At 40.1% G+C, this 24,319-nt stretch overlaps 1 protein-coding gene and 1 long non-coding RNA gene across 3 annotated transcripts in view; one reads left to right on the forward strand and one right to left on the reverse strand.

Moving 5' to 3' along the window:
- wwox (WW domain containing oxidoreductase) overlaps positions 1–24,319 on the reverse strand; it is a 168,373-nt gene that overhangs the window by 143,358 nt on the left and 696 nt on the right. For both annotated transcript variants that reach the window (XM_077596345.1, XM_077596344.1), the window contains exons 3-5: positions 24,193–24,250; positions 23,944–24,113; positions 10,320–10,426 (exon numbers count right to left, since the gene is read on the reverse strand). In XM_077596345.1, the coding sequence (XP_077452471.1) occupies positions 10,320–10,426; positions 23,944–24,113; positions 24,193–24,250 (335 nt within the window). The remainder of the gene's footprint in view (positions 1–10,319; positions 10,427–23,943; positions 24,114–24,192; positions 24,251–24,319) is intronic.
- Positions 4,173–24,316, forward strand: LOC144071342 (uncharacterized). The gene is made up of 3 exons (XR_013299614.1): positions 4,173–4,361; positions 23,910–24,065; positions 24,150–24,316. It is a non-coding gene; the product is annotated as an uncharacterized LOC144071342 (long non-coding RNA).

Here is a 24,319-nt window from a genome sequence, read left to right on the forward strand (position 1 = left end):
ATTGTAGCTCAGGGCTAATTTTCATTTTTAGTCTATTTTGGGGTAGTTAGGCAAGTCTTTATTACTTATTTGTTGATTATTTATTTGTGTTTGTTTATTGTTGTTATTTGTTCACTTTGTGGTGAAGCTTTAAATCTTATTATTCTTGTAAAATGGCAATAAAACCATTCAATTCAATTAATGCACAAGAGGGGACGCAAGATTGAAAGATTGTGGAATTATTTCAAAAGAACTACGATCACCCGGTACCCAAATTAGTCTGTGACAAAAACTAACAAAAAAAACAGCACAAATTATGAAGGAGTTCAAGTTAGCCACTAAAAGAAAAACAACAAAGTGAGTGACTGAACATTTTAAAATTTCAACCAGTTGAGAAATACACAAATAATTCAAATCATCAACTTTAGGCAAAGAAATTTCCTTTACGCAATTCACCACTAGCCCCTCCCAGTTTTAATGAATCGGGTGGGTGTCAATTGCCATAAAAAAAAGCTGAACAGTTGACTCGCCGAAAAAAAAATCATAAACGGCACTTCCACTAAAAGCTCTTTGGCCCCGCCCCAATTAGCACCACCACATTTCAAACCATCGTCCAAAAAAAAACATTCCCTTCCAGCATCTAAATTTTCCTTTGTGCCTGTTTGTTACTTTCCCCGGATTAAAGCACGGCCATCCATCTCTCTGTACTCAGCACTTCTGAGACTTCAATAAAAAAAAAAAATACATCCTCCTCTGACAGCGTGAGGAAAAGAACCAACGGGATCCGGGACCCCCCTCTCACCCCCCTCACCCTCCTCGTCCCAGGGCTACGAGCCCAACCTTCAGAGGTTGAGGGACGAGAGCCCGTCAGGTTGAAACAACAAAGAGGTGCTGCCTTACACATCCTTCCTCAACCTGTTCCCCTTCGGTGGCGGCGACATCATTTAAATCATTTAAATCCTCCCCGACGTGACCCGCGGCCAGTGACCCGTCGCCGGAGAAGGCCGGAGCCAAACGCTTACGCCGCACAAAACGCCGCCCCCATAACTACGTGATTTATTTAAAATTATTCCTCGGCGGCGCTCCCCGGCGTCGGCCGCGTAGTTCAGCGGATAGTTCACGGCGGTACGGGCAATTAGAGGCGGGCCACGCCTCTTCGGGAAACACAGCGCCGTGGTGAGAGCGGACCGGGCGCCGGCGCCAGCGCTAGCTTAACGGCGCAGGAATGCAAGGCAGGCAAGTTTAGGATTCATTCAGGTTAGCCTCATCTCCCTGGTCACTTTATTAGCGGTCCGGGAAGAGTGATGCGTGTCCCGCGGCTAGGCAAAATGCATAATCAAGCATTTAAATATGAAAAGAAAAAGAAAAAAAGTGCACCCTGCGCATGCTCTACATTGCGGCTGGCTAAAGTGTGGCCAAGTCTCAGCCGACAGACATCCTGTAATATTTTTTTCATTTATTTACCTTATTTTTTTGCTCAAAAATTTGATTTTTTTTCTTATTTATCATGTAAAAATATGGGAGTCATTCCATTGAAAGCAGAAATTTGGGTTGGAATTCAGTCTTTTTTTTGGTTGTTTTGTAAAACTCCTAAAAAAAAAGAAGACAGAATTCCAACCCAAATATTGGATTTTTTTTCTTATTTATCATGTCAGAATATGTAAGTCATTCCATTGAAAGCAGAAATTTGGGTTGGAATTCAGTCTTTTTTTTTGGGTTGTTTTGTAAAACTCCTATTAAAAAAAAACCCACTGAATTCCAACTCAAAATTGGATTTTTTTTCTTATTTATCATGTAAAAATATGAGTCATTCCATTGAAAGCAGAAATTTGGGTTGGAATTCAGTCTTTTTTGGTAGTTTTGTAACACTCCTAAAAAAATAAATAAATAAATAAAATTAAAAAAAAGACTGAATTCCAACCCAGGTTTCCGCTTTCAATGGAATAACATAATTTTACATGATAAATAATTTAAAAAAATCAATTTTTTTTAGCAAAAAAAAGGTCAATGAATGAAACAAATATTACAGATATTTGAAATTTGATGGGGCGAAAATTGGGACATTTATGTTTTTGTTGTTGTTGCCGTCTCTCAACACTGTGCTCACAAAGCGCAACTTAAGTGAACGTTTCTGAGGTGCGAGTTCATTCTAAAAATCATTCGGAGAAATATCACAACCAAGAATTGATAAATTACAGATAATGTATAGAGAACATCCTATTTTATTGTTACTGGTCAATAATTCTTAAGTAGATTGTTATAAAAAAAAATATTTACCTTATATTTTTCAGATTTCAAAAAATATCTTTGATTATAATGTAAAACTGAAGGAATATTTAACAACTGTTGAATTATCATTGAAACCTAAGGGACTATTTTTTGATACCGTAACCTCATCGTGACTTGGCATCCGCCCACATAGTATAATATTTCTATAATGGTAAAAATGTAACAATAATACCATTTTAATAAATGTGCATAGATATGCATATCATTTTATCAATAAACAAATGTATAAATTGATTAAATAATATTTAAAATGAATGAAAATGAATTTAAAAAATGAATAAAGACTGAAAATACATGTTTTAAGGTCCCTAATAATTTATATATTTTTTAAAACTGTGTACTGCAAGCGAGTCCATAAACGGCAAGAACCAAATATTTTCATTCTATACGCGCTCCCAAGGCTTTCCAAATAATCCCACAAACTGTATTGTAAAGGCACGTAAAGTCCCCTTAGTACTCGATTCCAGCAAATCCCATCGTGGCTCTTGTTCTTCGCCTTGGCTGGCATCCAAAGAGCTTTTCAAATTCCAATTTACATATAGCAAATTCCATCTATCCCTCTCGTGTTGGCCGTGAACGGGCGATATAGATTGTAAGGTCGGTGATGAGATGACTTTTTACTCTCACCAGACAGACACAAAACGCCAGGCAAAATGCAAACAAATAACGAAGCAGGTAAAAGGCGGATGAAAAGCTCTCCCCGGAGAAGCTGACGCACGCAACTTCGACGAGACGCCGCGCTAGGTGACACGTCCTGGAAATTAGGAAGGGAGGTGACAACGAAGTGGCGGAAGCGTGGGTATAACGCCCATGTAGCCTAGGGGCTTTTCCAAAAGAAGGATCATTTTTTTACTGGATTGAACTGAGTTTTTTCCTGGAACTGATGCATCAGCAAAAGGACACATAAGACTTTTATGGTCTCAGATTATCATAAACAAAGTGATATTATATTGTTCTCATTCTGCTGGGGCCTCCAGAGTCTGGGTAAATGCTGGGAAATTTATGGAAGAGGTTGACAAACTATGCAATAAAATGGCCTAATATTCTCTATCTGCTAGGTTATCTTATTTTTAAAAAGTAGTGGGATTAGGCGTATTTATAGATTTGAATCAAAACATGAATGACGTCATCGTCCAACTTTTTCCAAACAGAATGTCTTGAGCAAGGCGCTTATTTTTGTTCCTGGCCTAGTTGAAATGAACTACGACCACCCGTTACTTGAACAAAATGCGATGCTTTACTGTCTTGTTTTGGATAGCTGGAGTAACTACATGAAAATTTGCAATTAATCAATCCATAATTAGAGAAACCGAGACTAAAAACAGGTAGCTAGGATCAATGCAAACTCCTCTCCTACCCAAGTTTTATTCTGATTGGTCCACAATAAACAGAGTAACTATTGCCATCCTCACAAAAACAACAACAAGAACAAAATGAGTGACATTTTGAAGCCCAAACGTCAACATCGAAGCCAAGCCGTGTATACTACATGCAAAATTAAACCCCCAAAAAATATTCTACAGACGTTAACCATTACCTAATTAATACTTGTCAAAAAGGTGTACTTACATTCCAACATTAAAACAAAAATCAAATTTTTCATTACATATTGCAATGAAAGTAGACTGACAAAATAACATCTAATGTTCCATTACACTACACAGTATGACCCAAAAAAATTCAAATTAGTCGTTCTGGCATCATTTAACTAATCTTTAACCTTTATATAGCGTACGTAGTGTTGAAACGTGTTTTCGGTATTAGAAAAACCACCCAAACAAGGGTAAATAATGTATGCCCCTTTCAATGGTAAAACAAACCCAAGTGAAGTAACAGCTCACAAATCCAAGTAAAAGGCGGACCTGTATCATTTATGACTTATTTCTCAGAGCGGCAACAAAAAGTTCAGCCAGCATGGTAGCGGGCCCGAAGGGGGGACGCCAGCGAGCGACCAGGTCAGCAATTCCTACGTGTCACTTCCCGTCGGCCTCAGCTGGAAGAGAATGGCGTGGCACGCTGGCCGGCGGGGGCCACGCGGCCTGTCAGGCTGCCTGCCACCCGAGGTTACGCGTGGGGCAAATGGACACATACAGGCAAGTACAACTACCACACACACACACACACACACACACTCGTGAGTTCGGGTTAAAGGGAGAGTAAGGGTGACACCACCTTGCCTTTTAAAGGCCGCTCACTCAGTTCTCATTGGCCGGCATGGATGGCCGTAGACGTCTCATCTATTTCAACGGGGAGGCCTGACAGCCGTTACTCGTAATTATTGGGAAGGAGATGGGGGAAAAGAAAATAATTCAAAATTCTGTTCGCCGGATGGAATTATAAAAATTATCCAATTAATAATCAATGAACAAAAGTGAAACATTGATATTCAATTAAAGACACTGATCATTTTGTTTTTGTATTATGTCGACTGTAGAAAAGATGAAATCTTCAAGGACTGAATAGATTTTTAAAAGAGTAAAAGCGTTTTGTTAGTTCTGCAGCTGACAAATAAACCAATTTTTTTTTTAAATCAACTAAGATGTTAAAGGAAAACTAAAAAAAATAACTCTTTCAGCCATACCAACTGAAATCAGAGCAATGAATCCATTCATACATTAATTTGAGGTTTTTTTCGTTGTGAACTAATGAAAAAATAGGAAAAGTTGGGAACAACAATCAAAATAAGCACCTGTTAATGTAATATTAACAGTTTTTTTATTAACAGTTGAGTCGCAGGCCCAGCCAAACTATAAAAAAACTAACTTATAAGGCAGTTTGTTTCTGCAGAAATTGTTTTTTGGTCAAAAGAGTTCCTTTTTAGGTTATATATTACCAACTACTCTAAGTCTGTTATCATATGAATGACCTAATATCATACCTATCAACCTCGGCCAATGGCTCTCCTTATTAATGATTGCAATTCCCCTTATTAAGCGATTTAAAAAAAATATTTACTCACATAAGGCGCACTTAAAAGTCTACAATTTTCTCCAAAGTGGACGGGGTGCCCAATCAGTATGCACTAAATTCAAGATTCTGTAGATGTCGCTGTATGACGCTGACAGCTTGACTGTGTAGGTACATTGCTTGCTGACGCGCTATATTTAAATAGTGAAAAAGGGGCATGAGCATATCATGCTCAAAGCATGAAAATATTAGCAGTCGACGATGACGTTTTCATCTGCTACCAGTGACCAAGACGCTCCGGATTAGAGCCAAAATGGGTAAAACCAGATCAGTTTTACAAAAAAAACGTACTTTAAAAAATATATTTTTCCGTACAAAAGTTGTTATACGGCCTATACCATTTGAAATGACCAAAAAAAGAAAACCGTATAAGTTGACAAGTATGTGAATGACCTGATATCCACCTTTCTGGCCCGTATTCATGTTGCCGCTTGACATTACGCACCGGACACCCCCCACTTGTGGCCCCAACGGACAGCGAAGGCTTCACCCCACCGAACTCGACTCTCCACTACGGCCGCATTAACAATAACCGCACACGCGTGCACCAAAAAAAAAAAAAGCAAAGCAATCAGTGAGCGACTTACTAATTACCGCCTTTACAAAGCCTCTCATTAGCATGTGTTGTGTAGCATCGAGGAGAAGGAGGGGGGGTTGGCACGCATTTTGGAATAAAAAATGAAAATAAATTGCAAATTGCGCATGTGTTTTTCATGCGGGGGGCCGACGTGACCCCCCAGGGGAGTCTATTACGGCCCTTCGAGGGGAGAACGTAGAGTCAAAGATAAGCAGAATTTTACGGGCCATCAGGAAAACTAAATCTCCCACACTCGGGCAACGCGTCGGCACTTAACCGGGAAGTTAACCCGGCCACAGACTGTGAGTGGAATGGCTGAGGAGTCGTGGGAGGGGGGGGGAGGAGGGGGGAGAAGGGGGGGAGACCATGTGTGGAAAGTGTACGGGGGGCCAGGGGCCAAGCGCTACTGAACAATGTCAAGTTTTTTTATCCACAAAGCGGCTACCTGACGCTAATGGTGTCAGGTGGGTCATTTGAGAGGGGCTTAATGAGAGATTGGCTGGGAGAGTTAATTCATGAAATGGACAGTGCTAATTAAACATTTTAAATACACGTAATAAGACAGTCTCAATCGGGACACATTTTAAATGACAGGAAGGCAGTTTAAATAGAGATAAAAAAGGGATGTGTTGGGGATAATTCTGCATTTTAGATGGACACTATCAAGTAGCAGTGGATCCTTTTGTCGTTTCATTTGTTTATACGTTCATTTATCCTCACGGTGGTTATGGGAGAACCAATCAAAAGGCACGAGGAGACAAAGGACAACCAATCGTAGCTAGGGTTAGGGTTAATTTAGAGTAGTACTACCATGCAGGTATGTTTTTGGGGATGTGGGGCCCCCAAAAAACCCACGCAGGCACGGGGTGAATATGCAAACTACACACGGAAACATCACTGCTAACCATGCAATATATATTCGATTTTATATCCCACTCTGTAATACTTTATGCAATAATGTAATATATACCGACTATCACAAATAAATACAATAATGTACTGACTATCACAAATAATAATAATAATGAAGTATTACATTTGTCATTTTGAAAACGGGCTATGACATCACGGGTAAATATATTTACTTGCAACAAACAAAACTAAACATTACCAATTTTATTTTTGTATTCATCCACTGCATCTATGAGTGGCATTTAGAAAATGTAACACTAAAAAAAAACTGCACACTTCACTCGCTTTCATTTCATGAAATCATTTTCAATCCTCTTTAAACGAAACAATCTTACAAAGCCAAACAAAAGTGAAGGCCTTGGAATCCCCAGTCAAGTGTGAGTTTTCTTTCTTTTCTTTTTTTCTTTTTTCCGTTCTACAGTAGCAGTTCCCGGCATAGCGCAACCCGTACGGCTGGGAAGGATACGACCTCCGACCCCACTCTTCCTAACAGCCACTGGCTGTTCTGACCTAGCCATTATCTCGCCGTGAACCTCCATTATTATTCCCACTGTCAGAACACGGCGCTACACCGCGCCGCTCAACGGCGCCGTCGCCCCGCGCGGACCCAGCCGGGAAAAAAAAAAAAAGGAAAAAAATCCGGCAGCTCAGAGTAATGGTTTAAAGCATTGTAGTTAAAGGTGAGAGGTCCCGCGCAATCGGGACGGCAGTTCCACTCCCGGCAGCCGGAGCGGAACTCGGGAGGGACACCTGGAAGTAGATAGGGCGACCTTTTGTACGGTGCACCCCAAAATATACCCTCTTATCACCACGACCTCCGCGCGAGAGCATGGGAAGGCGAGCTAAAGCCATCCATCATCTTAAAAGATTCATTCTTCTCCTCTATTCTTCTGTCGCGTCTATTAATAATGTCAGCGGGGGGAAAAAGATGGATTCGGATATTTTGACTTTTATCCGTTGGCTTTTCCACGAGTGGGGAGAGGGAAAATGTGACAGAAGTAGCTTCATTTGAGGGAGCCTGTAGTGCCAATTCACAGACTTGGGGTCCAGGTTGCCCCCTAAAGGAAGATGTTGGTCTAGTATTTTTTTTATTTACTTTTTTTTGTCCAAATAGTTAAAGATTAAAAAAAAAATGCGGAAAACTGAATGAAAAACGGGTGTTCCTCAGGTGTGCTTATCACATCTATGAGTTGAGATGAGATATTTAGAGAGCAAGCCGGGTGGTCGTAGTTCATTTGGACTTGTTATTGACAATTGTATGGTTGCTGCTATTGAGAAAAAGAGATGTTGGCATATTTAAATTATTGGAAATGTGAATATCTAGTTTGGAAATCAATTGTGTGCCCCCAAATTTCCAAATTTCCCATTGGGCCATCTCAATTTTTACGGTTCAAACCTCATTTTTGAATGCCACTAGCAACTGAATCATTCCCTTTTTAATTCAATTTCCCAAAACAAGTCAAAAAAAAAAAAAAAAAAAATATTGACAAAGTCTGACAAGTTTGAAGAAGAATGTGATATCAAGTTATCTGTATCCCTTTGAAATCCATCTAAAATCCCATAAAACAGATTACCACATCCAACCCAGTTTACGATGTTAAACTAACAGTAAAAACCTACTCAAAAAACACAATCCTTCATTCTCCAATTATTCCACCACAAAAAAAACACACACACATGGGCTAGTCAACATGGGAGCCAAATCACTTCACAACACAGCAAAAAAAAAAAAAAAGTGTCATCATCCCATACTACTTTCTTCTCTGGTCATTGAATGCACCACAGTACTTGAATCCAAGTAAGTTTTTTGCTGCATTCTTCAATGGCCTTTCGCACACAATATTGATAGCCTCAGGGGCATCCTTCAATTAGGATGTGTTGAGTTGAAAATCTTCCTCTCCCTCCTCCCTCCATTCTCGCCCTCCTCACTCTTCGACTCTCTGTAATCAAGCCAGTGCTAATGGCTTCTTCTTTCTGCTCCAGCGGCCACATTTCGCTTGTTTATTTTCCCGCGCTCGTAAATCTACGGACGAGTCGCAAGCGCCGCGATATTAAAGCAATAATCTCGGGTAATTATCAGATGCTCCCCGCGCATCCCCATCCGAGAACTCGGGAAGCCCGTTTAAATAAATCTCCGGAATAAAATTATTGACTTACGACCTCGGTGAGCGCGTTGGGATGGAGCGTGTGATACGGGAAAATGCTTGGTGTCATTTAAGCAACAGTTAAGGAAACTATACATGTTTTTTTCCAGTCTTATGTAGTGATCCATTTAACCCTTTATAGGGCAGCCATTAAAAAAAATGATGCAAATTTTTATCAAATACAGTGTTATTGGAGGCCTAAAGAGTTTGTATTCATTAACATTTAATAAAATTAATTTATTCATATATATATATATATATATATATAACAAATCTACATATCTGGACATCGTATTTTGGGTTATGTGGGCCACGAGGGCAAAAAATGTGACTGTTATTGTGATCAACGTGATGTTTAAAAAAAAAAATAGTGGGTTAAGCGACAATCGAAATCAAGATTAGCGTTTAGTTTAGACGTTTTGGTTTTTAAAACATGGTTTTCATTCTTACCAGATTGTCAAAAGAACGTCAAAATGACCAGTGTGGTTTATTGATGTTCTTTTTTTAAAAGGCTAATAAACTGTGTTTTGGTGTAGATATTCCATAATCAAATGTGGATGCTTGTGCTTTATAGTCCACTTTGGCTTTTTTTTGAATTAGTTGTGTTTTCTAGTGTCGCTGTGTGAGTTTATATGAACCGAAAATTATGGCGACTCAAATTTGTAAGTTCAGGGATAAGGTCAGTGAGGGTCAAAGGTCAGAATGATAGCGATGCCGTCATGACTACTGAAATATAACTGTTTTGGACAAATGTGTCCATCTTATGGGTTGAAGGCCCAAAATCAAAACAAATTGCGGCTGACTTTGTAATATCGGCAAACATCGTATCATTGTCCAAATAATCCATATTACCGTCAAGAGAAAAGGTGTCAGACTCTGGTCTGAACTCAAACGATCTTGTACAGTTTTACGGCGTGTGCAGTCGATTGGTCGCCGATCTGCGACAACGGGCGACCAAAAGACCGGCGACCAAACGACCGACGACCAAAAGACGGGCGAAAAAACAAGGTAAAACAACACGGTCTACGCATCAATAAAAGCCAACAATGGCCATGAGCCGTTTTCACTGAGCCGACGTGTGAGTGTAGAAGAGTTTGTATGTACATGCGTTGTCCCTTTAAGAAGCGACGTCAGTCAGGGTCTTAACAAGTTCTCCAACAAAAAAACAATAAAAGTACGGGAAATTTGAAGCTTTTCTTTAGCCTAATAATTACTAGGGCATTAAGTATGACTAAATAGTCATTTGCAGTTTGTATTTAGGGAATTTGAGCAACGATTTAAATGGTCATTATCACTTACCTTCCGGGCGACCAAACGACCGGCGACCAAAAGACCGGCGACCAAAAGACCGGCGACCAAAAGACCGGCGACCAAAAGACCGGCGACCAAAAGACCGGCGACCAAAAGACCGGCGACCAATCGACCGTGTACCGTTTTACGGAGTGACTTACCCAATCCTCCCGTATCACGCTCGCAGCCTTGTTGGCCCGGGACAAGTTTCGACAGGCCAGGATGACGCGGGCGCCGTGCAGCGCGAAGGACCTGGCCGTCTCGAAGCCTAAGACATGAAAGCAGAAGCCACACATCAGATTTGATTTCACCACATCCTTCAAAAGGGCGACCAGATAAGTGGCGATTTTGCCAAATTGGCCCCGACGTCGGAGGAGGAGGAGGAGGAAGGGCCGGTAAGAATGACTATCAAATTTTCATGTCATTTATTTCCGCCGTTGAGCCAGTGGTGTCGGCGCAGCGAGCTAATCATTTCTCTCAGAAATGATGACACTGATTGAATTATTATGGTTCTGCTCTATTTCCTCTCGCCCGACCAGATAAAAAGTTAAGGACGTGGCCTCGGGCTCGGAAGGTATCGCCTCGCTCGTTAAGAAGACCCAACACGGGACGGGCGGGCGGGGTTAGTCGCTGGCTGGCTGGGTTATTAATTAGGTGGGCAATTACGCCTTGATGGGGGTAATTATGACAAACGGGGCTAATGACGGTGGGAGTCAAACGGACAATCGAGCGGAAAAGCCAACCTTTGGCGCGGCGACTGGCATCAAAGGGCGCCGATAAGAGGCGGGTTTGGAAACGGAGCGCCGTGGCTTGATAGCGCCACGAGTTATCTGTCCGAGACGGCGCGGCGTGGCTTCGGATGAAGCTCTCGCTCGCGATAAAAGTGACAGAAAAATAAAAAGATATAAAGCAGAGAAGTTCATTTCTAAATGACTCGTCTAAATGGGTCATTGCCGAGCCGTGTTGCGTTCATTTACATCGTAATTTCTCATTTCCGACGACATTTACGGCAAGTCTATGTAAGGTACAAGTGTCAAAGTAGCGGCCCGGGGGCCAAATCTGGCCCGCCGCATCATTTTGTGCGGCCCGGGAAAGTAAATCATGAGTGCTGTTGGAATAATTAGGATCAAATTATAATGATATATATAGATGTATATTATATTTCCTGATTTTCCCCCTTTTAAATCAATAATTGTAATTTTTTTAATCAATTTTTTCGGTGTTTTTAGTTCAAAAATCATTTTGTAAAATCTAAAAATATATAAAAAAGGTAAAATAAGCATTGTTTTATATCTATAAAAAAACAATATTCAGGGCTTTTAATCCATTTTTAAAAAAATAATCTAAACATTATATCTAAAATGGTCCGGCCCACATGAAACCGAGTTCACATTAATGCGGCCCGCAAACCAACCCGAGTCTGACACCCTTGCACTAGATCAAATGTGTCAAAGTGGCGGCCCGGGGGCCAAATCTGGCCCGGGAAAGTCCATCATGAGTGCCGACTTTCTGTTTTAGGATCAAATTAAAATGAGGAGTATATATGTTTCCTGATTTCCCCCCTTTTAAATCAATAATTGTTATTTTTTTTAATCATTTTTTTCTGTGTTTTTAGTTCAAAAATCATTTTGTAAAATCTAAAAATATATTTTAAAAAAGCTAAAAAAAAAAAACATTGTTTTAGATCTATAAAAAACTGAATATTCAGGTCTTTTCATCCATTTATTAAAAAAAATCTAAATATTATATCTAAAATGGTCCGGCCCACGTGAAATCAAGTTGACGTTAAAGCGGCCCGCGAACCAACCCGAGTCCGACACCCTTGACGTAAGGGATGGCGGCGAAGAGGGTCCACCGTAAAGCGGGACGATATCGGAAGGCGGATTAATATGAACTGTAATTAGATTATATGCCATAATCAGATTTTCATTAAGAGCAAAACTGGGAGGCCTAATTGTGAGGAGAGCGTTAAAGAGCGACATCTATTAAAAAACTCAAATTGGAGGCGGATTGGAAGCCCGCCGTGTGCTGACGAGTCAAGCGTGGAATTAAATGATATCGCTCGTTATGAGGTGTAAATGGGGGCGGAGGTTGCGCTTGGAGAGTGGCAATCACAAAAATAACAACAACGTGACGGGGGGGGGGTCGAAGGTTTGAGTGACGTAAACGCGTGTTGTAATTTGAATGGGCAGATGGGAGGGCGGTCGCAGTTTTACGGAACGGGGAATGTTCGGTAAAAGTCCGCAAAGAAGCAGAATAGGAGTATTTTGCATCCAAAACCTTGGAGTGGGCCACTGACGGCAATTATAGTGTATAAATCACAATTAAAAATATATTTATTGCAGTGTTTCACCCCCTTTTTTGAGCGGCGGCACACTTTCTGCATTGAAAAAATCTCAAGGGACGCCACCAACTGAAAGTCTTCATTTAAAACTACGTCGCCTATATTAACAATAGTCATTCTTATCAAAGTTTTATTAGCATAAACCTAAAAAATAATTACAAAATGTAATTTTTCACATTGACCAAAAATTTATGTCTGCGGGCCCTGAACAACTTTCTGCAAAAATAAGTAATGTCATGTTTTGAATTGCATAGTTTTATGACTTGTCTGAAAAAATATGACTGAAAATCTCCTATTATTACGAGAAAAAAAATTGCTCACACAGACTTTAAAAGTTGACGCCCTAGAAACCAAACAACTTAAGGTTCAAGTTAGAGAAAAATAAGCAACAAAATGACCGTTTGACAATTTAAATCTTGTAATAGTATAATCTATAATTTAACGTTCATCATATTTTGATTTGAACCTTGGGATAGTTCAATTTTAATCACGTTATATTCATTTTTCTCTCTGAATATTTACATTGTATGCTTGGTCTAATGCAAGGGTGTCATAGTCGGGTTGGTTCCTGGGCCGCTTAACGTCAACTTGATTTCACGTGGGCTGGACCATTTTAGATAGAATATTTAGATTTTTTTTTAAATAAATGGATTAAAAGAACTGGATCAAAAGCCCTCACTATTCAATTTTTTTATAGATCTAAAACAATGTTTATTTCAGCTTTTTTTTCTTAGTAAAGGAAAATCTCTTTTAATCATTATGTTCCATATTAAAGTGGAAAACAGGACATCTTTTTATATATTTTTAGATTTTACAAAATGATTTTTGAACTAAAAAACAGAAAAAAAATATTTAAAAAAATACAATTATTCATTTAAAAGGGGGAAAATCAGGAAATATAATATACATCTATAATCTTCATTTTAATTTGATCCTAAAACAGAAAGTCGGCACTCATGATTTACTTACTCGGGCCACAAAAAATGTGGCGGCGGGCCAGATTTGGCCCCCGGGCCACCACTTTGACATCTGTGGTCCAATACTTTTATTATCATTACACAAGTATAATGAGATTTAAAGCTTTCACCACCTAGTGCACAAATAAAACACAAAAAACAGACAAATAGGTCATTAATAAATAAATAAGTAGTCTATGTTTCCTAAAAAAAAATCCCTTAAATAGCATGAAACATAAATTCACCCTTCAGATATCATAAAATGGACACAGCAGCTGGTAAATAATAACGCAACGCCACCCCACCATAACCCCCCCAACCGCCCCCCTCACTTGTTGTGTGTACACACCATGAAAAAGAAATTAGGGAGCCCCAGTGTTTTCCATAATAGAGAACAAATTAGAATATGGCAGCGACAACGGGCCACGTCACCACAAGCGTGTATTTGCGCTGACGAATAACCGGGGCTCGACATTAATTGTGAAATAACAAGAGAGCGAGCGGCGCCGAAACGGAGACGGACGGCGAGAGCGCCGATCCGATGCGTTGCCGGTCGAGCGTACAACAACGGGCGCCTGTTTCGCCATTGTACTCTGATGACGGAACATGACGGGGGGGTCACGCGGGCGCTTTTCGCAATGTTTGGGTCGCCCAAAGCTGTTTTACAATATACCTGTGGAATAACACTACAGGTTATACTTAATTCAGGGAAATGGAAATAAGTCTGTCATGCATTTGGCTGACTATTTCAATGTGCACTGCTATGTTAGCAAGGATTTTTTGAGAGGTTTTTTTTCAGGTTGTGACCCCCAAAAACACTCAAAGTTGATTTTTTTTTTTCCAATTATTTGACTCACTGTTTGCCAATGAGAGGGATAGACGACATAGGTATTTAAACTGGGAGGACTGGCTCAGTGGTGACAAACATCCAGTCCACTAGGGGGTCTGATTCAGCCCGTTGGGGTGTTCCTACTGTATATACAGAAAGAAATGCTTTTATTTCTTATCTGCAGTCATATTCACTCTTTCCTCTGACGTCAATGGCAGCAAAAGAATCAAGAAACCTGAAAATGCCCCAAAACCAACAGGAAGACACCTGGAAATGGCCAAAAATCAACAGAAATCGACCAATACACAGAAAGTAGCCCAGAATTTCCCCCAAAATCAAGAAGAAATGATCCAAAATGTACAGAAAGTGACCTGTAAGTACTCTAAAATGACAAGTGACCAAAAAAATGGACTCACTGCCTGCCCTTGATAACGAGAGGTCCAATTCGCTTTAACTGGCTGTGGATGCTCATCTTTCAACGTACCGTATTTTCACGACTATACGGTGCATCGTATTTTTAGCCGCAGTGTCAGTAACGAGTGCTATTTCTGTATTTTACACACACAAAGGACGCACCGCTTTTATAGACGCAGCCAGGCATGGCAAAACATACACCAGCTTAAACATACACGCTACACCCACACGCTAAAAACACGTTTTTAAAAAGGCAACGGAAGCAAAACTGATCCATCAAAGTCCTCATTTTCTGTGTCCGAATTGAACAATTGTCCGAAAGAGTCATCGAAAACGCTGAGTTTTGTACGTTCGTCCAGGCGGCCACAATCCATTCGCAAATAGTAGCTAGCGTAACTATTCCAACGCTGCCTTCCATGCTTCGTAAAGCTGTGTTGATGTCGATGTCCAGGCCACAATCCATTGGGTGTATTGACAAAAGAACTATATATCCCAGCAGTCACTGTGCAGTACTTTTTCTACGGGGAAAATAGTAGAGTCGGGGGCTGCTTGCCGTAGTTGTGAAAGCTGTAGAGGATGGTGTACCCTATCCACTGATTTATTTTATCGTGATAACAATTTTAGTATTGGTCCATATATAAAGCGCACTGGATTATAAGGCGCCGTGTCTATTTTGGAGAAAATTTAAGACTTTTAAGTGCGCCTTATAGTCGTGAAAATACGGTAGTCGGCATGAATATGGCCCGCGAACCAAACTGAGTTTGACACCCCTGATCCAGCTCATATTTCAAGTCCTCATATTTCAAGTCATTCACACTCAGAGTCAATCTAAAACTGGTCTACTCAACACCGACCCTCTTGCTACGAGACTCACCCGATAAACAATCCAACAAAAACTCACCTGTTGCCAGGTAGAATTCCCGGCCACACTAAAAGAAAAGCAACAGCAAGGCTGAAACCATTTCACGTAAAGTATCTACCCTTTCATTTTAACATCTGTATCGCTCTGTATTCGTTCCAAAACAATCCCAAACAGCGCCAACTGTCAAATCTGGTGACGCTAAGCTAACGCGCCGTACTTGACAGTGCGCTAATCAGAAAATGAAAGAGCACCACTCCTCCCAAAAAAAATGTCTTTTACTATGATGCATAAAAGAATGGTGTAAAATGTCCATTAAGCAACGAATGCTCTTCATGGTACATTAGGATGGTGGACCCTTCAGATACCGCAACCCCCCCTCCCCAATAATGAGTGTGATTTAGTGATTTCACGCTTTGTTTGTCCGCCCTGGCCCGCCGCCGCCGCCCCCTCCTCGGAACCCCCTTCCGAGTCCCCCCGGTACACAGGTGTATTGGCTCAGTGTAATGAGATCATTACCAGCCTCGTCAGCGAGCGGCTTTATTTGGCAAACCGTCGTCGCCGCCGCCACGCGGGTGCTAGCGCTCGCTCGCTCTTGATCTGCATCCAAAGAGGCATTTAACTAAAATAAGCTCTGTAGTACAATTGGACAAACACAAGTCAATTGAGATCATTACAAGACCTGCGGGTAAACGTGTCGAGTTCCCGCCCGCCGTCCTCGCCGCGGAGCGCAAACGGCGCTTGGAGAATAACGCGCGGGTTGACGACGTGCTGGAAAGAATCACTTACAAAATGAATTAGCGTCATTTTGGACTGTAAAACTGTTGCGCAGGGAATTGGTGTTATGGATGTGTGACACTTTATGAGACGGTTTATTTGGCTATTTTCCCTGGACTGTGACTTTTAATTTTCTGCAATCCACTTTTACGCGGTAAAATTTTCAGACCTTCACGTTAGAAAAAAAATGTTTAATGACGTCGAGCAAATTGCCACGGCTGTCGCGTGGCGTGTGAATCTGCGGGAGATTTATCCACGTTTTTAGGCGAATTATTGATGCCAGACGCTCACGGTTTAAATGAATTGGACGGCAATAGCGGCCAATGACTTCAAAAGGATTAATAATTGAGCATTTTTTGGAGGACGACATTGTTCCAAGTGTCCATTGTTGAGAAAGTAGTGATTAGAGGGACATTCTGAGAGAAAAAATAGCCAAATTCAAAACATCGCTATGATTCTGACCTCCGTGACCTTTGACCCTCACTGACCTACCTATCCCTGAACTTACAAATTTGAGTCGCCATACTTTTCGGTTTATAAAACTCACCCAGCGACACAAAAAACACGAATAATTCAAATATAAGCCATATCTAAAGCACAAGCATCCACATTTGATTAAGGAATATCTAAACCAGGGGTGTCAGACTCGGGTTGGTTCGCGGGCCGCGTTAACGTCAACTCGATTTCATGTGGGCCTGACCATTTTAGATATATTTAGATTTTTTAAAAATAAATTGATTAAAATAACTGTATTAAAAAAGCCCTGAATATTCAGTTTTTTTATATATCTAAAACAATGTTTATTCTAGCTTTTTTTTATCTTTTTAGATTTTACAAAATGATTTTTGAACTAAACACAGACAAAAATGGATTAAAAAATAAGAATTATTGATTTAAAAGGGGGAAATCAGGAAATTTAATATACATCCATACTCTTCATTTTAATTTGATCCTAAAACAGAAAGTTGGCACTCATGATTTACTTTCCCGGGCCACACAAAATGATGCAGCGGGCCAGATTTGGCCCCCGGGCCGCCACTTTAACACATGTGATCTACACTAAAACACATTCAAGTTCATAAGCCTTTAAAAAAACATCAACAAACCACACTGGATTGATTATAAACCACAGAGTTCCAAGTATGTGAAAAAAGGCGGCATTTAGTCCAAAAATGACAGTAAACAGTCCCATCAAATGTCCTTTTCTGATCTCCGTGACCCCTGACCTCAGTACGACCAAATGTAATCAAGTCTTCTGTTCCACACTAAAAACTTTTCTTTCAATAAACAACCCCCGACTTTTCTGTAGGTTTCCCCTACTGGCGGAGGTAAAAAAAACTCCCCAACGCCAGACCACACTTTGAGACTTTCAAGATCCCATTTAATCTCCCCCATTAGTCGGTGAGGAGGGCGATGTCACCCCAAAAGTGGGATGTATGGTTGGCAATTACCGCCCAAGGTTGAGCTGTTCCGGGCCAGAGCCCTGAAGTGCTTCTATTACCCCTTGCCGTCCCCTACCGTCTCAATAATACCCCCATTCTCTCACTCTGACCCTCCGTGTCAACCTCTCGAAGATAAAAACGACACAATCGGTCATCGTGGGCTCGTATTCGCCGACAACGGCGCACCCGCACACACACACACACACCTTCACAATTGAGAACCTTCAATGATCCGAACATTGCGGTACGGATATTTTGCCCCCAAGAATTCACAACCTCGGACCCTAAGAAAGACACGTTTTGTTCAGTGCTTTTATCCCCATTACTTTTTATAACCTTTACGTCCTTTCATCAAGCTGCCAAGACCATTTTGGTGGGAAATACACTTTTTCCAAGCTATTTTTGTCGCTCCTTTTTCCCAGCCTCTACAATAGCCGTATTCTCATTACACTTGTGACTGAATATAATTGGAATATTTAAACTCAAACTCATCCATCGATCCCATCAAAACCTAAATAATTGTTGTTGTTGTTTATTAAGTCATGTTTTTGTACAACAATTCCTTCTATTCTATCTTCTCTGTCGCCCAAAATCTCTCAATAAAAATATATATATATAAGCAACCCCAATAGGGGTACACCCAACTCCCATGTGGCACATTAAAACTGTTTCAGGATTAAAAGACACTGAGATTTTCCATTTTTTTCCCAAAAGTATTGATCATTTCATGTAGCGTTTTCAACCATCGGGAAGCAGAATTAGCCAACCATCTTGAATTCAATCAATTAAACTTCTGACGCTGTGGGTTACTTCCTGTTAGCATCATTTTGTGTCGCCCGGGAAAAGTAAATCATGAGTGCCGACTTTCTGTTTTAGGATCAAATTAAAATGAAGCGTAAAGATGTATATCAAATTTCCTGATTTTCCCCCTTTTAAATCAATCATTGTATTTTTTAATCCATTTTTTCTGTGTTTTTAGTTCAAAAATCATTTTGTAAAATCTAAAAATATATTTAAAAAAAAAAATCTACAATAAACATTGTTTTAGATCTATAAAAAATGAATATTCAGGTCTTTTAATCCAGTTCTTTTAATCCATTTATTAAAAAAAAATCTAAATATTATATCTAAAATGGTCCGGCCCACATGAAATCAAGTTGACGTTAAAGCGGCCCGCGAACCCACCCGAGTCTGACACCCTTGCTCTACGCACACCGAATCGGACCACAATCGACACCCCTGCTCTAATCTCTCTCTCTCTAAAGTTGCATAATTTAACAAACCCAGCAAAACTACAAAAAAAATGGCAATTTCCATTACGGCTCAGCGTCCGACAATTCCTAAAAAACACGCAAACGGTCCCACAAATCCGATCTGTCCGCTGGAAATGAACACGGATAAAGTGCGGGTGTCACCTAAACCACTTGGAAATGCTTGGGGACACACGGAATAAGACGCAGACACGCACGCCACTTTTCACCGGGAACATCTTTTTATCCGTTGGACTTCCTCCCCGCCATGAATAATGCATCCCCCTCCTTCCCCGGCGCTCCGCTTTAACGCACGGCCGGCCGCGCCGCTCTTTGAGGGGGGTCCTTATTCATAAACAGCGGCGCGGTAAATACCGCAGCTTTGCAGCCAATTTAATGGCAGTTGTGCTTAACAAATCTGCCTCAATCTAATGATCAGGCACAAAGCCGGCTGAGGTTTTTTTAATTTGCGCGCCGAGGCTCCCCGGGGCGCCGCCACTCACCGAATATGCTTACGGATCTCTCCATCCAGAGAGAAGAGAACGGCGGCCTCGACGCCTAATCCCCGCCCTCACGCACACACACACACGCAAACACACAACAGTGTTAGTCTTTTATAAAGGTGGGCAGACACGGAGGACATTATGGAGCGCTTCCTAACAAATCCTCATTATTTCCTGCTTTTTACAGCGTAGTTTTACGATGGATCCGGCCGGCGTGTGAACGACAAAATCGGGTGGCATTTACGAGTAAAATACCTTCGCCTGAGTAAAATACAAAAGTTTTCCGAAGCAGGTGTTTTTTGGAATTTTTAATCAGGGAAATATAAGGCGCATTTTGAATAGCTCTTAAAAATAGGAAAGTTAAATAAGGATTGAATTTGTAGTAGGCCTAAATGTGTGGAAATAAACTGTTGGAAGAAAATAAAACAAGTAAATGTAACTGAATTGTACTTGGCAAATGTATATAATTATATAAATGTATAGGAGCCTTTTAAAATTAGCAATTCGAGAGAATTGGGAAAGGCTTGACTGACACTGCTCATCTGTGAATGTCAAGTTTGTAAATAATGTAGTGCCAAACAATCGCCAGCAGAGGGCAGGAATGTCCGATTTTCTTCAAATCTACTCTGTCAGTTTCAGGGTTTTTTTCTTCCTCAAATGAAGCAAACCCATTTTATGTAAAACACTACTTTGACTTTTTTTTACTATAAATGTTATAAAATGATGACCTTTTTCTTGAGCATAACCTTACATTTTATTTAACAAAATTAATATTTTTAAAAACGATTTGATCTTGCAAGAATATCTTATTTTTAGGATGGGTCACATTTTGAAGTGACTTTTTTTTCTTAAAAATATCTCAATTAACTATTGTCAAACTTTATTTTATTCAAGATAGACACAAACTAACCTAATAAATGATTACCATACTATATTACAACGTTCATGTCATCTACTTTTTAAACAAACAGTGCCTTTGACACGACTTTTAGCCAGACTATGATCTTTGATCTTGCAAAAATATCTTATTTTTAGGATGGGTCACATTTTAAGTGACTTTTTCTTAAAAAAATATCTCAATTAACTATTGTCAAACTTTATTTTATTCAAGATAGACACAAACTAACCTAATAAATGATCACCATACTCTATTACAACGCTCATGTCATCTACTTTTTAAACAAGCGGCGCCTTTGACACGACTTTTAGCCAGACTATGGTCTTTGATCTTGCAAGAATATCTTATTTTTAGGATGGGTCACATTTTAAGTGACTTTTTCTTTAAAAATATCTCAATTAACTATTGTCAAACTTTATTTTATTCAAGATAGACACAAACTAACCTAATAAATGATCACCATACTCTATTACAACGCTCATGTCATCTACTTTTTAAACAAACGGCGCCTTTGACACGGCTTTTAGCCAGACTATGGTCTTTTTAGGAAAACTGTCCCACCGAGCCGCGGTCCGCAAATAAGTACGAGCGTTGATTTGATAGGAGGGGAATTAGAATTGGAGCAGGAGTGCGTAATGGGGATGGATAAGGGGGGTTCGGTCCCCGGGTCAAAGCCACTTAGAAATCGTTCGGGTCTATAAGAGGGAGAGAACCTTTGGAGGCGGGCGAGAGAGAGAAACAGAAAACAAAGTGAGATCATTCATTTCCATTATCGCGATTAAAAACACCATTTAGCTTTGTAGTGCTTTTTAATTTACATGGGAAAGCGCAGCGAGGAAGACTAATGCGGGGCGGATTCCGCCGTCGCCATCGCCGAATTAGCTTCCCTCTCCTCACGCCGCCGCCGCCGCCGCTTCAAGGCCAACCGCAAAACCTGACGTTTCGCGCATAAATAAACGTCTACGTGTTTTCCCCCCTTTTTTTTCTTCGTGCGTTAAGAAACTAAATTAAAGATGTGAAATGTAAATGTGCTAATTAAATAATATCCTTCCTTTCCTAATAAAAACGTCACGTTGCCCCCGTGGAGAAATACGTACTCAAGAAAATGGAAATAGCCTTGACACTTGGATTAAAACACTATTGATGCCATTAAAATGCTAAGTGGGTCCAGCCAATTGGCATAACCACATTTCAGTGGCGAGATGTCAAAGGAGCACACAAGTAGAAGCAATTACTATAAGAGTATTGTTAATTACGAGGTACTGCATATTTAATACGCGCTGGAGTAAAACAAAGGTTACGTTAATAGGAGTATAATAAGTATTTAAAATGTCGCCTTCTCGTAAGCACCGTGTTTGATAAACCTCGGGAGGAAGAAAAAAAAAAAGCTATTTCTTGCTTCCATTCAGAGAAGATTAAAAGTGCGCAAAAAGAGGTTCGACGCGGACTCGGCTTCTCATTAGGGTGTTTTTAAAAGCAAAAAGTGGGCATTTGTGGAGCAATTTAGATGGTTTAAAAAGGCTTAGCGGCGAAGGAAGCGCGTGCCAATTGTGCTCTCTTGTGGTATTAAAGGGTACTGTACTCAATCCTGGCGGTAGAAAAGAAGGAAGAAAGAAAGATGGATATTGTGTACAGTTAAAAAGGATTTGGGGTGAGTAAAATATGGCTATATTCCGAAATAATATTTCAATTGTATGAGGTTATTATTTATTATTTTTTATGCGTCGCAGCTGTAGCTGCAGTAGAGGTTTTATAGCCATAAAATAGTTTTTGAGGGTTGGATTGATTCGCTGAAGGCGCTGCTAGAAAATGCACGGACCGCCGCTGGTAATTAGTAATAACAGATCATGTTAAAATGACACATTTGCATAAGACTGTACATTATTTTTTTTTCCCAGAATCCATTTCGTTCGCATGTGGTCGGACAGATCACTGAGAAAAAAAAATCCAGGCTCGGGAGGCAATTAAGTTGAGGGGCTCCATTGTTCCTTGGGGGTCCCAAAGCAGCTGTAAATCTACTACAGTGCCCCATCTCATAATGTACATCCAGCAATTAGACAGAGCCGCAACACTTCCTTTGCACAAAGCGTTTGAATCTAAAGACAATTAAGCATTTTATGTTGATTTGATTTCCCCGGAGCTGTCGTTATCCGTCTTGTAAAATGTACACCGTTGGAACGGGGAGACCGTGAGCGACCTCTGTTCCCCGACTTCAAATTAGACTCAAGTGTGGGAATGCATGGGTTTGTAGAGGATTTGATATGGACTTACTGACAATTTTGCCGGCAGCACCCCCGCATTTGTTGCAGTTAACAATGACATCCAATTCCATCCGGCTAATGAACTTCAATACAGTCGTGTTCGGCATCACGGGGGTGATTTGTTGGGTCTGTGTCTTACATTTTGGAGGCTAATGTTGATGAATGCTGGCTCGTGGGGAGCACTTTTAGATAGTATTATACCGTACTGACACCTAGTGGTGCTTATATGAAAACACAATGCCAGTAGACAAAATTCCAACTGCTTAAATGTGTTAGGACAACTACCGGACGATTTTTCGGACAATAAGTTGCACCCGAGTATAAGTGCCAGCAGCCAAAAATTACACAACGACGAGATAAACCATATAAGTCGTACTGGCGGATGCGTCGCATTTTTGAGAGGTCAATTTTTTAATTTTATCAGAAACCGAGAACAAACGTACGTTAAAGCTCGTGTCAAAGTGGCGGCCCGGGGGCTAAATCTGGCCCGCTGCATCATTTTGTGTGGCCCGGGAAAGTAAATCATGAGTGCCAACTTTCTGTTTTAGGATCAAATTAAAATGAAGAGTGTAGATGTATATTAAATTTCCTGATTTTCCCCCTTTTAAATCAATAATTGTCATTTTTTAATCATTTTTTCTGTGTTTTTAGTTCAAAAATCATTTTGTAAAATCTAAAAATATATATTTTTTAAAAGCTTAAATAAACATTGTTTTAGATCTATAAAAAACCTTAATATTCAGGGCTTTTAATCCAGTTCGTTTAATCCATTTATTTTTAAAAAAATCTAAATATTATATCTAAAATGGTCCGGCCCACGTGAAATCAAGTTGCCGTTAAAGCGGCCCGCGAACCAACCCAAGTCTGACACCCTTGCGTTAAAGTAACCAAACTGTAAATAAAAGTACGTCTTATAGTTCAGAGAATACGGATTGTAATTTGGGTCAATATTTTACTCATTGAAGACAGAAAAATCACAAATATGCAGTTGTAAAACGTGGAATATAGGTTGACTATTAGAATACGTCTTGAAATATTTGCTTACATTAGATTAAATAAACTTTTTTCAGTTTAAAAAAAACCTTGCATTTAAATAACTTGTATTTGACTTTCTAAACACTTTTCTCATCTTTAGTAGTCACCTGTTTGAAAATCAATTCAAAAATTGCTATTTATTTTTGTGTGCACTGTATTGCCTAATGGTATTTTTTTTTTTAGGGCGCAAGTTAAATTGACTGTAAAAGGAACTCACCAATGCCAGAGTTTCCGCCAGTAATCAGGACCACCTTGTCAGAAAGATCCCGACCTTGCAGGATTTCCAGAGCCGACGAGTTACCGTCGTAGCGTTTCGGCTTCACCATCACATCATCCACGGTAAACACTTGGCGGGGGTCAAAATAAGTGGATCTTTTATTGATGTGACTGGAAATAGAGCAAAAAAATCTATTAATTTTACAGTTTGATTTCCATCAAGTGGACGGCATCCTTCAAATCTACTTACTCAACATAAACTATTCGGCCATGTTCATTGGTCTCTTGTTCCCAGCCGTATGGCAAATCTGTTGAAACAAAATAATATGAATGACCCTTTCAGCGGGATATCGTAAATAAAATATGAAATTTGAATA

Source organism: Stigmatopora argus, chromosome 3, assembly GCF_051989625.1.
Source record: "Stigmatopora argus isolate UIUO_Sarg chromosome 3, RoL_Sarg_1.0, whole genome shotgun sequence".
Lineage (NCBI taxonomy): Eukaryota > Metazoa > Chordata > Actinopteri > Syngnathiformes > Syngnathidae > Stigmatopora > Stigmatopora argus.